General features: G+C 38.0%; 3 protein-coding genes across 3 annotated transcripts; 2 read left to right on the forward strand and 1 right to left on the reverse strand.

Moving 5' to 3' along the window:
- Positions 1-1,189: 1,189 nt before the first annotated feature.
- On the forward strand, positions 1,190-4,197 carry LOC111447759 (CTD nuclear envelope phosphatase 1 homolog). Its single transcript, XM_023087084.1, has 6 exons — positions 1,190-1,761; positions 2,421-2,549; positions 2,636-2,756; positions 2,859-2,940; positions 3,509-3,662; positions 3,756-4,197. The coding sequence occupies exons 1-6, from the start codon at positions 1,480-1,482 to the stop codon at positions 3,873-3,875; spliced, it is 888 nt and encodes a 295-aa protein (XP_022942852.1). The 5' UTR covers positions 1,190-1,479; the 3' UTR covers positions 3,876-4,197.
- Positions 4,198-5,409: 1,212 nt separating this feature from the next.
- Positions 5,410-8,469, forward strand: LOC111447424 (putative serine/threonine-protein kinase-like protein CCR3). The gene has a single exon (XM_023086590.1). It carries the CDS (start codon positions 5,795-5,797, stop codon positions 8,192-8,194), a length of 2,400 nt encoding a protein of 799 aa, XP_022942358.1. The 5' UTR covers positions 5,410-5,794; the 3' UTR covers positions 8,195-8,469.
- A 630-nt stretch (positions 8,470-9,099) lies between these two features.
- On the reverse strand, positions 9,100-13,114 carry LOC111447425 (phosphoinositide phospholipase C 2-like). Its single transcript, XM_023086591.1, has 9 exons — positions 12,701-13,114; positions 12,165-12,361; positions 11,947-12,082; positions 11,626-11,877; positions 11,304-11,542; positions 10,652-10,769; positions 10,108-10,260; positions 9,881-9,967; positions 9,100-9,773 (listed from the first exon to the last, which is right to left on the reverse strand). Exons 1-9 carry the CDS (start codon positions 13,016-13,018, stop codon positions 9,480-9,482), a joined length of 1,794 nt encoding a protein of 597 aa, XP_022942359.1. The 5' UTR covers positions 13,019-13,114; the 3' UTR covers positions 9,100-9,479.
- Positions 13,115-13,184: the final 70 nt, after the last annotated feature.

Below are 13,184 nucleotides of genomic sequence, written 5' to 3' on the forward strand. Positions count from 1 at the left end.
TTTTTTTTTTTTTTTTTTTTGTCTGATCTGATCTAAAATTTTCAAAATAGAAGGAAGTAAAAACATTAAAAAAAAATAAAAAATAAAAGTAAAAATAAAAGAGTTGTGAATTGTATGGTCAGTAGTTAATTAAATGACTTTAAAGGTCATATTCAACAAATATAGGTTTTGTTTTGTTGTTATTTATTTATTTATTTATTGTTTATTTTGAATGGTTTTAATTTGCTATAATTTTCTTTCATTTTCTTTCATTTTTGCTTTTAAAAAAAATATTAAATGATTTTTCTTTTACATTCAAAATAAAGTTGATTTTGTTGAATTCTCGAGAGAGGAAAACGACAAAAGTGAAATATATTAGATTAAAGTGCATCATAATCTTTAACCTTTAATTTTTTTTTAATATTATGATTATTTTGTCTCATATTTTTCTACGAAAACATTTTGAATTCTTTTTTAAATTCAAAACCTAGTTTTAAAATTTTCAAAAATTAAGTTGGATTTTAAAAAATATTTATAAAAAAATAGATAACAAAAATTGGAATGATTTTAATTACACATATTCTATTTTATTGCCTCATATAATAATTAATTATATTTATGATTAACGTGAATTGTTTATTAAATTTTTTTTTATTAAATAGACACCTTTGCTTTTGTCGCATAATAATAATAATATTAATAAGTCATAAATCCTTATTTGTTTTCCAATCTCTTAATGCCACCGTGTTAGATAATAACGATAATAAAATACATTATTTATTTGTCAATGATCTTATCCAAAACAAAGTAATGGATGGAAATATTAATATCTTTCCCGATCAAATATTCTTAAAAGATAATCGAGGGTAATTTTAATTTTTAATCCAATTTAGATCGATATTTACTTGAATAATAATAATAATAATAATAACTAAAATTGGAGGAATTGTTTATTTTATTTTTTAATGAACCAATTAGAATCGAGAAAAACTAAAAATTTACATAAAAGAAAGTCAACCAATAAAATTTAAAGCTCCAACCAGCACAGTTTTATGATTAATAAATAAGAAAATTAGGATATAATTATTTAAAATAGTCGGTTTCAAGTGGTCTCGGAAGTAGCGAATTGGAGTCTCTGTATAATTAATAATTACGAAGGACATTATAGGAAGGACCAGTATTGTCTTTTCTTATTGGCTCATTCTTTCACTTCCCCCTCTTCTCAAAAATCCTCTTTCTTCTCCCCGATCTCACTCACGCGCGGGTTCTCCTTACGCGCCATCTTCTCTCTTCATAAAAACTCCAACCCTCTTCCCCTGCGTGCCCCCACCTTCCTCCTCCTCCTCCTCCTCCTCCTCTTTCGCCGCCGTTGCGGACCCATTGTCTATACGTAACAGGTTGGAAGATTCCAAAATCGACTGGTTCTATCTTCCGTCGGTGCGGGAGCAGCTATTTCGGTGCATTTTGGTTGTCGGAGAGGCGGTTCCGATCAGTTACTCCATGGCTGAGTTGACTCAGCCTGAGGTCTACTCGCTGAGGACTCTGCAGGTGTGGAAGACGTTGTTGAACTGGTTGGCTTTCTTCTTCCAGATCTTCGTTCAGATCCTCAGAGCTTTTGGACACCTTCGGCTTCTTTCTTCTTCTGATTCTGATTCTTCGTCTCCGTCTTTTAAGCCTTTGCCGGTCGTTGAGCTTCCTGATCATGAATTTCTTGCTGCCTCTGCCGTTGATATTGCCTCTGTTGAAGATGAGGAGTCCGACGGGCTTATGGAGAAACTGACGGTATTGTGATTTTCTTGTTGATTTCTCGTTGTGAACATCGTTTTGTTCCCCCAAATTTGTTTGCTGGAAAGAATTTGTGTTTGGATTCTATTTGTGCTGGTTCTTTCATGAAACTGTGCAATTGTTACGCTGATTAGGTTTGCTTGATTTTGCAATTATTCGTCTATGGCAATGATTTCACCAGATATGCTTAAGTTCGTTTAATGTTTGTGAGAGTTTGGGAGTAATGTTTAACCCGGCTTGGCCCTGGTGTACGTGAGAAAATTATTGATATCATTTTGGGGAAGAAGAGATGATCCTTTCCTTGATGAAAATAGGGACAGGAAAGCTTCAACTTCATTGCCTATGGTTCTGCAGTATTTCATTTTGACGATTCATTAGTAGTAGATGAAAGAATCTAGCTCTGGGACTCTGTAAATGCTTATTCCAATCTGCACGAACTATATTCGTCCATTTTAGAACTGAATTTTATGATTTGAAAACGTTTTCCTGTGCCATGTAAAGCTTCTGATGTTAGAAGTTTGTGGAGAAGCCGTGTGAAGCTGTGAAGTTAAAGTCGTTTCAAGAAATTACATATGGCTCATTCCTCTTTTATCCTCCTTTTGTTTCCCATGTGCGCTTCCTTTATTAATTCCACATCTGGCATTGGACAATTACAGATAGTTCTCGATTTGGATGAAACTCTCATATGTGCATATGAGACATCCACTCTGCCTGCTGTTATTCGTAATCAAGCAATAGAAGCTGGACTGAAGTGTTTCGAACTCGAGTGTTTTTCTTCAGATAAGGTAGTTTACTTTCCAGTAACCTTGTATTGATTTGGTTTTGTGAGTTTCAGTTAAACCATCTTACCTGGGTATGCTGCTATTTGAAGGACTGTGAAGGGAAGCCTAAGGTCAACTATGTTACTGTCTTTGAGCGTCCGGGTTTGCATGATTTCTTAAATCAACTAGGTAGCTTTGCAGATCTTGTACTATTCACGGCTGGTCTTGAAGGTTTGTACACTTTACTATCCATTATATTATCAAGTAATATCCTTGCCCATAATAGAAAAATGAAAGAGAATCTGAAGGATGTCATCTATGTGTATGCCTCAGGATATGCAAGACCTCTTGTTGACAGGATAGATGAAGAAAATCGATTTAGTCTTCGACTTTATAGGCCTTCAACAATTAGCACGTAAGTACTTATCTGCTATTTTCTTCTTTTCTATTCGATCAGCATAGCAACTATTTGCAATGTTTACTTCTTATCTAGATTGGCAGTATTCAAGTCTATTGACGCTTCAACTGTGGAAAGACATTATACTATTATGATTATTGAACACACCCTTTCCAAAAACAAGTTCGAATTATTCAGGAGTTCGAATAAGAATTTGTTCATGTACATGTATTTATATCCTTAAGTCCATTCTTTATTGATATTGAATGCAGTGATTAAGTGCATATGTTTGGTAGTGATTTTGGATAGGACATAAACATGCCCCAATTGTTGATAAGTTTGTTTAGTTAGTAGTTAAATTTATCAAGAATAAATGGAAACTGAGTTATTATTATTATTTTTTTGGTAAGAAACTGAGCTTTCACTTAGTACATTATTTAGATCCTCACAGAAGTTAAAAGCACTCACTTTCAAAGTGTTTTTTTTTACCCATTTCAAGTTAAGCTAAAAGCACTTACTTCAAAGCTAAGTATCCCAATTGTGTCTATTCTCTGTAAAACCCATGGTTCTGGTATGTAATCTACAGGGAATATCGAGATCACGTGAAGGATCTCAGCTGCCTATCAAAAGATCTAAGAAGAACAGTCATCGTTGATAACAATCCTTTCAGTTTTCTATTGCAACCTGTGAATGGAATTCCTTGCATTCCATTTTCTGCAGGGCAACCACACGATTCACAGGTGGGAAAATATTGAAAATTCTGCATCTTTCAACAACAGTACATCTTCACAATAATTCATTTAGTGACCGTCTTCCTTATTTTCCATATACAGCTTCTAGATGTCATTCTTCCACTCCTAAAGCACCTCTCGCTGCAGAACGACGTCAGATCAGTGCTGTACGAAAGATTCCATATGCCTGAATGGTTTCAGAAGCATGGAATTCCAACCTAAGTTCAACGAAATCTGTGCCAAGGAGAAAGGTACATTCTTCTCTGCTCATGCTCCAGTTAACACAGTTAGCTTGCTTGTTCAAAAGGGCAGAGCACATTTAGGAGTCAGATTCTGATTCTTGAACTTCTGTATAGCTTCATGTTGTACATCATGGATATGATCCTGAAAAAGTTGCATCCAATTGTTTGAAAATCATAGTAGTATTAAGATTGTAAATTTGTAGGAATTCTGAATTGTAATTTATTAATGCAGTGTTGTTGGATATGTTAGTAGGAATTTTCTTGAACTTTTTACCAATAAATATCAGTTGTTTCCTCCCTTTGGTTGCTTTAACTGTTTTGTGGCTTCTCCAGAATATTAAAAATTAAGGTATTTAGAAGAGTTAGAGTAAAAAAGAAGGGAAAAAGGAATGTGTTGGTGAAGAACTAATTATATTTGGAATATATAAGTAATGCTATCCTCTTCACAAACACCCATGATTGCCCTCACACCCTCTGCTCAATACCCCATTTACATTTTTTCTTTTTAATTTCATTTTAATATTTTAATATTTTCCTCCATCAAATAATCCAACATTTCATGCTGTTTATTGCTATTTTATTATTTTCTTAAAAGAAAAGATTTATTGATTATGTTTGCTTGAGCTGTTCTTATTTGCTTTTGGAAGATTCTGTTTTCATGGTATGCTCTGTCCTTTCCACATTTGTGTGTTGTCAGCTTTTCAATTAAACTTTTTTGGTCAAATATATATTTTTAAATTACCAATTCAGCCCTTCCATTTTCAATTTTTTTCTTTTATCTAATAGATTTCTTAATTTTATTAATTATCTAGTAATTTTTTTCATTTTTTTCCAGAATATACAAAATTTTACCTATACAATAATGTTAGAAAAGAAAAGAAAAGCAAAGGTGAGAGAATGATATGCATCGGAAATTGTGAAGTCTGCACCAAATGTTAAAAGAACTTTTTGAAGAGATATTTATATTGAAGGAATTTGAATTTGAATTTGAATTTGAATTTGAGTCGGTCTTTACATATCAAACTCATTTTCTTTCACTTTCAGCTGCTGCTGCTGCTCCATTTATTCTCATATTTATTTCTCTTGACCACTTCCCAACTTCAATTTCAATTTTTATTATTTTTCTCATTGGTTTGCATAACTGTCGAGTTTTAAATCAGATTATAAAGAAGGAAAAAAAATGAACATTCTTATGTTATATTAACGAGAAGCTTCAAAGTTGAACTCAAGTGTTAATATCAACTTCATCGATCTATATCCATCCAACTAAATTGATGTGACTTTAGGTACATGAGATATTATCTCGATGAATTAACGTATATATGTTTGAAACAATGTGGTCTACCTATTAAACTAAAAATGATAAAACAACATAAAAAGAATCAAACTAACCTAACAAACGACATAGATTATTTATTTATTGAAAAAAAAAAGAAATAAATTAAAATTAATAACTTAGAATAATAATAATAATAATAATAATAATAATGATGATGATGATGGAGGAGTGAGTGGCAGAGTCTTACTTGTTTTGAAAGGTCAAAGTCGGGCAGCAGCGGTTTCTGAACCAAAATGAAGGTCACGCACGTGGTTCACCTCGTAGGCGCGTATTCCATTCACTGCATGCCACGTGTTTCTCCTTTTCTCCAGTATCGCTGACGTGGCTCTTATATGGCTGGTGTGGACATGTTTATGTTTCTACATTATGCTTAGAACCAGTTAAGATTGTTTTTCTCTAGAATTTCACTCTAATAAATTCGTACCCTCTTTTTTCCATCTCTCTCTCTTCATCTGGGTCTCCTGTTTTCTCTCTCCTCTGCGCATGGCTGAGACTCCCAATGAAGTACGCCAGGCTACAACCCAACAAAACCCCTTTCCTCTCTCTCTCTCCTCTTTTAAATGACGAGATTACCCCTTCTCACCGCCGCTATCCCCGTCATCTCTTTCATCGCTTTCGTTTTCCCTCTGCTTCCGGCGACCTTAGCTCTCGGCTCTGCCTCCACGCTTGCTGTCAGCTACGGTTCCACCACCGTCTGCGGCATCGTCGCTGAGCAGCCCACGCAAAGGATTCTCTGCTTCCGTCGCGGTCAAACCATTTTTATTGACCCAAATATTTCCTTCTCCGTCGTCTCCGCCGGTCGGGATACCTTCTGCGGCATAAGAGCCGGCGGCTATACTCTTCTCTGCTGGGACTTTGATCAAAATACCGCTGCGTTTTCCCGGAGAAGGCTTTACTTTAACTCCACTGTTCTTCTCGAGAATCTCGCCGTCGGCGACGACCAAATCTGTGCCACCGTGGTCGGCGCCGGCAATGCAACTTGCTGGCGCGATGGTAACAACGTGCGAGTTGGATTTTCTTCTCTTCAATTCGATTCAATTTCTTCTGGGTTTGGATTTTCTTGCGGAATTTTGAAGGGTAATCAATCTGTTCGATGTTGGGGTCGGAATTCGTCGATTGCGGCCCTAATTGAAAATGGGTTTCGAAATATCTCAATGTCGATCATCGTCGCCGGTGGGTTTCATGCTTGTGGATTGAACATCTCCGGTGGGTTGGTTTGTAGGGGGAACAACGATTTTGGGCAGTTGGATTTTCCTTCGAATTCATCCAGAGGGTTCTCTGAATTGGCCCTCGGCGAACGCCATAGCTGTGGGATTTTGCTCTCGAATCGATCTGTCGTTTGTTGGGGAAGCTCAGATTTCTCTGTGGATTCAATTCGACAAACTTCTTTTGAGTTAATTTCTTCGGGATCGGATTTCGTTTGTGGATTAACAACGAGTAATTTCTCTGTTCTTTGTTGGGGGCCTGGCTGGTCGAACGATTCTTCTGGTCTTTTTTCACTTTCTCTTCCTAAGATTCTTCCTGGTCCTTGTGTTCAATCTTCTTGTCGGGATTGTGGTGTTTATCCTCTCTCTCAAACGCTCTGTTCTGATTCTGGGAATGTCTGTAATCGTTGTTTGGTTACTGTTTCACCGCCGTTTTCGCCAATACCGCCCTCGCCGCCGCCAATGGTGATGATCCCATCACCTCCTCCAGCGGCATTGAGAAAGGGTTTGCTGGCTTTTGCTATTGTGGGCTCAGTTGGGGCCGTTGCTGGGATTTGTACTGTTGTTTACTGTTTATGGACTGGTGTTTGTTTTGGTCATAAGAAGATACACAACTCTGTTCAGCCGACCATTACTCGAGCTGCTAGCTCAAATGGTGGGACGACAACGTCAAACACGAACAACAGCCCGCCATCGCGGTCATCGACGATTCGGCGACAAGGGTCTCGAATAATGCGGAGGCAGAGGAGTGGTACGTCCTCGAAGCACGCCGATAGAGCAGAAGAATTCACTCTGGCTGAGCTTGCTTTGGCTACCAATGACTTCTCCCATGAGAACAAGATTGGTGAAGGGAGCTTTGGCATTGTGTACCGTGGGAAACTCAGCGATGGGCGTGAGGTTGCGATCAAGAGAGGCGAAACGGGGCCGAAGACAAAGAAGTTTCAGGAGAAGGAGAGTGCTTTTGATTCAGAATTGGCGTTCTTGTCTAGACTTCATCACAAGCATTTGGTGAGGCTTGTGGGGTATTGTGAGGAGAAAGATGAGCGGCTTTTGGTTTATGAGTATATGAAGAATGGTGCACTTTACAATCATCTTCATGACAAGACCAACTCTGAAAAGGGCAGCAGTGTTGTGAACTCTTGGAAGATGAGGATCAAAATTGCTTTAGATGCAGCAAGAGGAATTGAATATCTTCATAACTATGCAGTCCCTCCTATAATCCATAGGGATATCAAATCATCCAACATTCTTCTCGATTCGAATTGGACAGCGAGAGTATCCGATTTCGGGTTGTCGTTGATGAGCCCCGGGTCAGACCTTGATTACCGACCGACAAAGGCAGCTGGGACGGTTGGTTACATTGATCCCGAGTACTATGGACTGAACGTTTTGACTGCTAAGAGTGATGTGTATGGGCTTGGGGTGGTGTTGCTGGAGCTTTTGACAGGGAAGAGAGCTATATTTAAGGATGATGAGCGAGGAGGGACACTGGTGAGCGTGGTCGATTTTGCAGTGCCTGCGATTACGATCGGAGAACTGGGGAAGATTTTGGATCCAAGAGTCGGGCCGCCGCAGATGAACGAAGCAGAGGCAGTAGAGCTTGTGGCTTACACAGCGATGCACTGCGTGCGTTTGGAAGGGAAAGATCGGCCAACGATGATTGACATTGTTGTGAATTTGGAACGAGCTTTGAATCTTTGTGATGATAGTCATGGCAACAGCTCTAGTGGTGGAATTTCCATTGTTTCAGAGTGATTCTTAAAAAATTCTTCGTGAAAATTTCAGAGTAAAGAACAAAAGTTTTGAGCTGAAAACAGCACCCAACAAACCTTATCATTTCTTTCACTCTGCAACTCACAATATTTCGTAGAACCTTTCATTTCACACTGTTTGTGCATATCTTTGTTCGGTACGACCGTTCCCGACCAAACCAACAGTTCGAGATCATGGGACCATCACGAACATTTTGATCGATAAAAAAACCAGTATGTTCAAAGAATGTTGAGGAAACATGAAGGACCTGCCAATGATTTCATGTGGAACACAAAAAGAAAAGTAGGAGGAGGAGATTGAATGTGAAATGAGATTTGTTGGGTAATGGAGATGATATTCCATGTGCCTTTGGAGGGTCCTCATGTGTTCTCCAAAATTTTGACCCCAAAAGGGAATAATGAAAATTTAGGGGCCAACAAATGAAATAAAGGGGAAAAAAGGAGAAAGTGGGCCAACAGATGAAAGGTGTATTATGTGTATAGTAAATGAATAAGAATAATGGACAATGAAAGGACCAAAGGGTCAATGTTGAGAGGAATAGGAATGGAAATAGGAGTTGCATTTATTTGTGAGGGCAAAAAAAATCAAAGGGAGGCCACGGGAAAGGCTTTTCAATGGGAGTCAACATTTTTGAAAATTTTGGCACCTTATTATGTTCGAATTCAATGGAGGCCGCTCTAGCGTTAAATTGGTCATTCCCTTGTAACAACAATGGACGTCCCATATGATATGATATGATTAAACAACCTTTGTAGATTGTAGCACAGCGAGGATAAAATGGTGGTTATGACATTTGAATGCTGATTGGTGGAAAGCTCAGCTATCTTATCCAAAAATGATATTTTTGTAAATAAAGTTGAGCAATAACACATCTGTCACAAATAACATCCAAGAAACCTTTTCTAATAATCAACAATTCATCAACACATGTGTGGGGCAACAGAGAAACTTTTGCAGTGCACTTAAAGAAAGTAGAGACACATGTTGAAACAGCCAATTAACAAAAAGAACAAATACTTGATTGAACAGTGAGAGGAATTGTCATGGACTAGCTTCTCTACATAAGGAAATACAGCCTCTTCTTCCATATCAAAACAACTACTACAGCAATAGATATGATATGATTGATACTCGGCCAGCCAATGGATCCTCACAAAAAGAAAACTAAACACCAATAACAATAAAATAGAATCAAGGAGAGGAGCAAGAAAAGCTTACTAATTTGAAGCTGTACATTCTTTTGATGTTGTAGACCTTGCCTTCATTGTTAAACAAATTCAAATCCCATCAGAAGCTTGACTGATTTGTACTTCTCTCCCTTGACGTTGCGGAGCGGAATTGCTCGAATCCCTTTTCTTAATTCCGCAACAGGCAGGCATGTCTGGCCTCCAAAATCGTCCTTCTCTGACATGTCGTACTCGTGAACTTCGATTCGAAGCAAAGCAAGTTCTGGAACGGATAGTGGAAACTCAAATTCCTCATTCCAAGCAGGCACCCAGTTATCCTCTAATGTTTTCGTTTTTTTCATTACAGTATCAGCTGGAACTCCAGCAATTCCCACCTGCATACATAATCGAACAATCCCAAGTGCAAAAAGAACAGGTTTTAGCAATTTTTCTTTTATTGAAACAACCTAAAGGTTTTAATTCAAAGACTTCATTGACATACCCTCGTATAAAAGTCTGGTGGGGAGTAAGCATCAAAGTGTGTGTGATGGAAATCATAATACCATCCTTCTCCCATGTACACAGTCACCTTCTCAACAGAAAATATAATCAAAACTATCAGTACAGTCAAGTACAATAAGCGAAGTTACATTTACACTTGACCAGTGGCTACAGGAAACTGAAGCACAGTCAAATAAGAGGGACAAAAAATAGTTGCGGAGCCCTTACTTTCAAAGTTGTTTTCACAGGCAACCTAACTTTTGGATCAAAGATCTGATCATCTGAACCAGGCTTCAGCATAAAATCTGGTTTTTTTACATAACCACACCCGCCATTAGCTCTGAACATCCCATGCATCAACCATAGTGACCTACCATAACCCTGTGATAATTCACACATAATCCTATTTTCAGTGATTGAAAAATTGGAGAAACAAATTATGACCAATAAAAAGAAGCAAAATGCTTGACTGAGAAATTTGGGTCATTGGAGAAGTTTAATTAGAGAAAAATGATATTCAACCCCATTTCTAGTCAGCAGCCAAAGTTTAGGAAGGGGATTCTAAGTTTCATTTGATAGTATCCAATTAACTGGTTAACAATAAGTACAGATATTAGATAATCTTTCATCTCAAACTGCTAGGGGTCAGACATCCTTATTCCTAACAAACAAAAAAAAAAAAAAAATGGGAAAGAATGAATAAAAGAAATTTGGTATGGAAACGATTTATATCTAGATTTCTGATTCAGTATAAGCTAGAAGACGAAAGGACCTGCATGTTGAGCGCAACCATTTGAGCACCATGAATCCATCCAATCATTGGGTTATAATTGGATGAGTCAACTCTGATCCCCTTTGGATAGACTCTCAAAATGTTCTGCTGAGTAAACCTACGGCAAGTAAGAAGAGAAAACTTGCTATAATTAACAAAATTTTCCTAGAATAAACAACCTAAGAGAAACAACATATGAACTATGTGAAGAGATAAACACCGTAACAATGTTACTTCAATAGGAAAAAGGAAAAGAAAGAAACTTCTCTTTTCTAATGTTTATAAATCACAGTAAATACCAAACTCCTCTACCTCCCACGGTTCTCTGCCTAAACAGGTGTACAGATAACAAAAACTGCACCATCCTTATCCCTAACTATTCATCCATTAATTACACAATCACTGAACTTTAGGGCGTTTAGACTCCAACAATTTCCGTATCTCAATCAATGAAAAGAACGACTTTATGCACATCGACTCTGACTTTTTAATAAACACAGAAACACTTCAAAAGAATTTGGACCTCCTAAATGTAAGCCCATTGAAATGTATGTTTACATAGCCCATCTAGATATCTGCTTGTCAGAGATCATTAACTAGACGCTAAATACTACGAATGTTTTTTTGTTGAAAACATAGATTTTGTTCATACCTCACAATTTGTTTTCCATGAGTAAGCACTGCCTTTCCCAGTTGCTGCTCACTCAAGCTCAGGCGTCTAACTTTCTCGGGATCCACTTCGAGGCATGCATCAATTCCACCTTTAGGCTTTCCCGCATGAATAGCAATCAAATTTTTATATTCAGGTGCAATATTCTGTGTAGAGTCTGTAGACTTGGGATCTCCATCCTCAGGATCTTCCTCTTCATTACTATCTTCTTCCAAATCTGGCTGTGATGTAGAAACCAAGCATTAGGCCAAAACCAGTTTAAAAAATCACAAGGATAACGAAATTCATGGGCACCATCACAGACCTTGTAGTCAGTTACAATGCCACCTTTCAAGCTGGACACTTCTCTTCCCCATGCTGATGTATCTTTATCATTAGAAGAAGTCTTTTCCTTCTGTGGCTCACCCTCTTTAGGAACATCTTTGGTCTTAAGGTACTTCTTAGGTGGTTTAGTTGATATAATAATTCTTTTCTTCAGTGATTCGGGAGAAGGAAATTGCTTTAAGCATTCAGAGCCAGGAGTGAACAGAATGTCTCCAAATGTTTTTGTTACCATCTAGAACAGTTCAGAAAATTATTATAAGATCAACAGGGGAGGGGCAACAGAAACCAAACCAGTGCGCACCTCTGCCACTTTAGCCTGAAGATGAGGCGGAAGATGGTCTTCCAATGTTATTACAACAGGATATTCAGATGTAACAAAGGCATGCTCCTTAATAGATTTCAAACATTTAATGAGCTCCACAGGGGTAGTAAGGGTCCTGGAAAGCAATCTTCCAATTAGGATTTACTAGTGGAATAACAAAATGTGCCCATTACTGTAACAAAAGAAACAAATCACACCTGCCATGAAGAACATCTATATCATCCTTTGACGAATTCGGCCATAGATCCAATTCAATTACTCTAACTCCTCTCTGCAGGGCTTGTATGATGGGCACATCACTGCAGTCACTGCTGAGCTGATTCCCAGTCAAGTACGAATTGTGACCGGTATATATGTAATAATGCGATAACGGGGCAGACATATCATGGTGCACCTGAAAAACAGAATATATCCCATTCCATGTTCAGTGATAATGCCGAACTTATCCTCGTACAACTTACAAAGTAACAAGATGCTTTACCCCAAGAAATGCTGAAAACAAAAATTATATTTGATAAACAAACACACACCGACACAGGGAAAGGGACAGCAAAACAAGGAGACCCAAGATCCTTTTCAATACAAGCAAGAACACAAAGTGGATTCATGAAATAATTAAATTCCACATCACAACTGACAGTAACACCCGTCATCCACCACCAAAAATTGAGCCAAAAACACATAAAAAATAAAAAATAAAAAAAATAAAAAACTAAAATCGCGTGAAAATTACCCCAAGAGACTCGAGCGGAGGGTTAAGATCGCTGAAGAGGTACTTGAAAAAGGCTTCAAGATTGAGGACTTTCCGATGGAAGATATTCAAGTGCTTGAGCTCACTAGTACAACGCTCAATGATATTCTGAGCATCATCTCTAGTGGTCTCGACCTCCTTCTGAACGTCGATCAAGAATCTCTGGAAATGATCAGGGTTCATGATTCCATTCTCGGAGTACTGGTCAAAGAGAATCTTGATCTCGTCAGGAGCCTCGCCGGCGGTCATCTTGAACCGCCGGCGGAAGCAGAAACACACTCTGTAGGTCTGCTTGGACATGGAGGTGAAGAATTGGAACTGGAAAGAGAGAGAGAGAGATGCGGGTTTAGAGAGAGATAGAGAAAATGCAGAAGAAGAAGAAGAAGAAGAAGAAGAAAACGGAAAGGGGCGAAGTGGAAGACAATAAAAGCGAGGGAGATGCGTTTTTAAGAGAGTAATAGAGGAG

This window comes from Cucurbita moschata, unplaced genomic scaffold (genome assembly GCF_002738365.1).
Source record: "Cucurbita moschata cultivar Rifu unplaced genomic scaffold, Cmos_1.0 Cmo_Scf00009, whole genome shotgun sequence".
Classification (NCBI taxonomy): Eukaryota; Viridiplantae; Streptophyta; class Magnoliopsida; order Cucurbitales; family Cucurbitaceae; genus Cucurbita; species Cucurbita moschata.

What these genes read in the sequence shown, in the direction of transcription:
- LOC111447759 (XM_023087084.1), top strand. Translation starts at nt 1,480, where the DNA reads ATGGCTGAGTTGACTCAGCCTGAGGTCTACTCGCTGAGGACTCTGCAG. An exon ending in AGGCCTTCAACAATTAGCAC is followed by an intron (nt 2,941 to 3,508) that starts GTAAGTACTTAT and finishes TGTAATCTACAG; the next exon opens with GGAATATCGAGATCACGTGA. An exon ending in GGCAACCACACGATTCACAG is followed by an intron (nt 3,663 to 3,755) that starts GTGGGAAAATAT and finishes TTCCATATACAG; the next exon opens with CTTCTAGATGTCATTCTTCC.
- LOC111447424 (XM_023086590.1), top strand. Translation starts at nt 5,795, where the DNA reads ATGACGAGATTACCCCTTCTCACCGCCGCTATCCCCGTCATCTCTTTC.
- LOC111447425 (XM_023086591.1), bottom strand. Translation starts at nt 13,018, where the DNA reads ATGTCCAAGCAGACCTACAGAGTGTGTTTCTGCTTCCGCCGGCGGTTC. An exon ending in ATAGATGTTCTTCATGGCAG is followed by an intron (nt 12,083 to 12,164) that starts GTGTGATTTGTT and finishes ATTGCTTTCCAG; the next exon opens with GACCCTTACTACCCCTGTGG. An exon ending in CTGTGAAAACAACTTTGAAA is followed by an intron (nt 9,968 to 10,107) that starts GTAAGGGCTCCG and finishes TCTGTTGAGAAG; the next exon opens with GTGACTGTGTACATGGGAGA.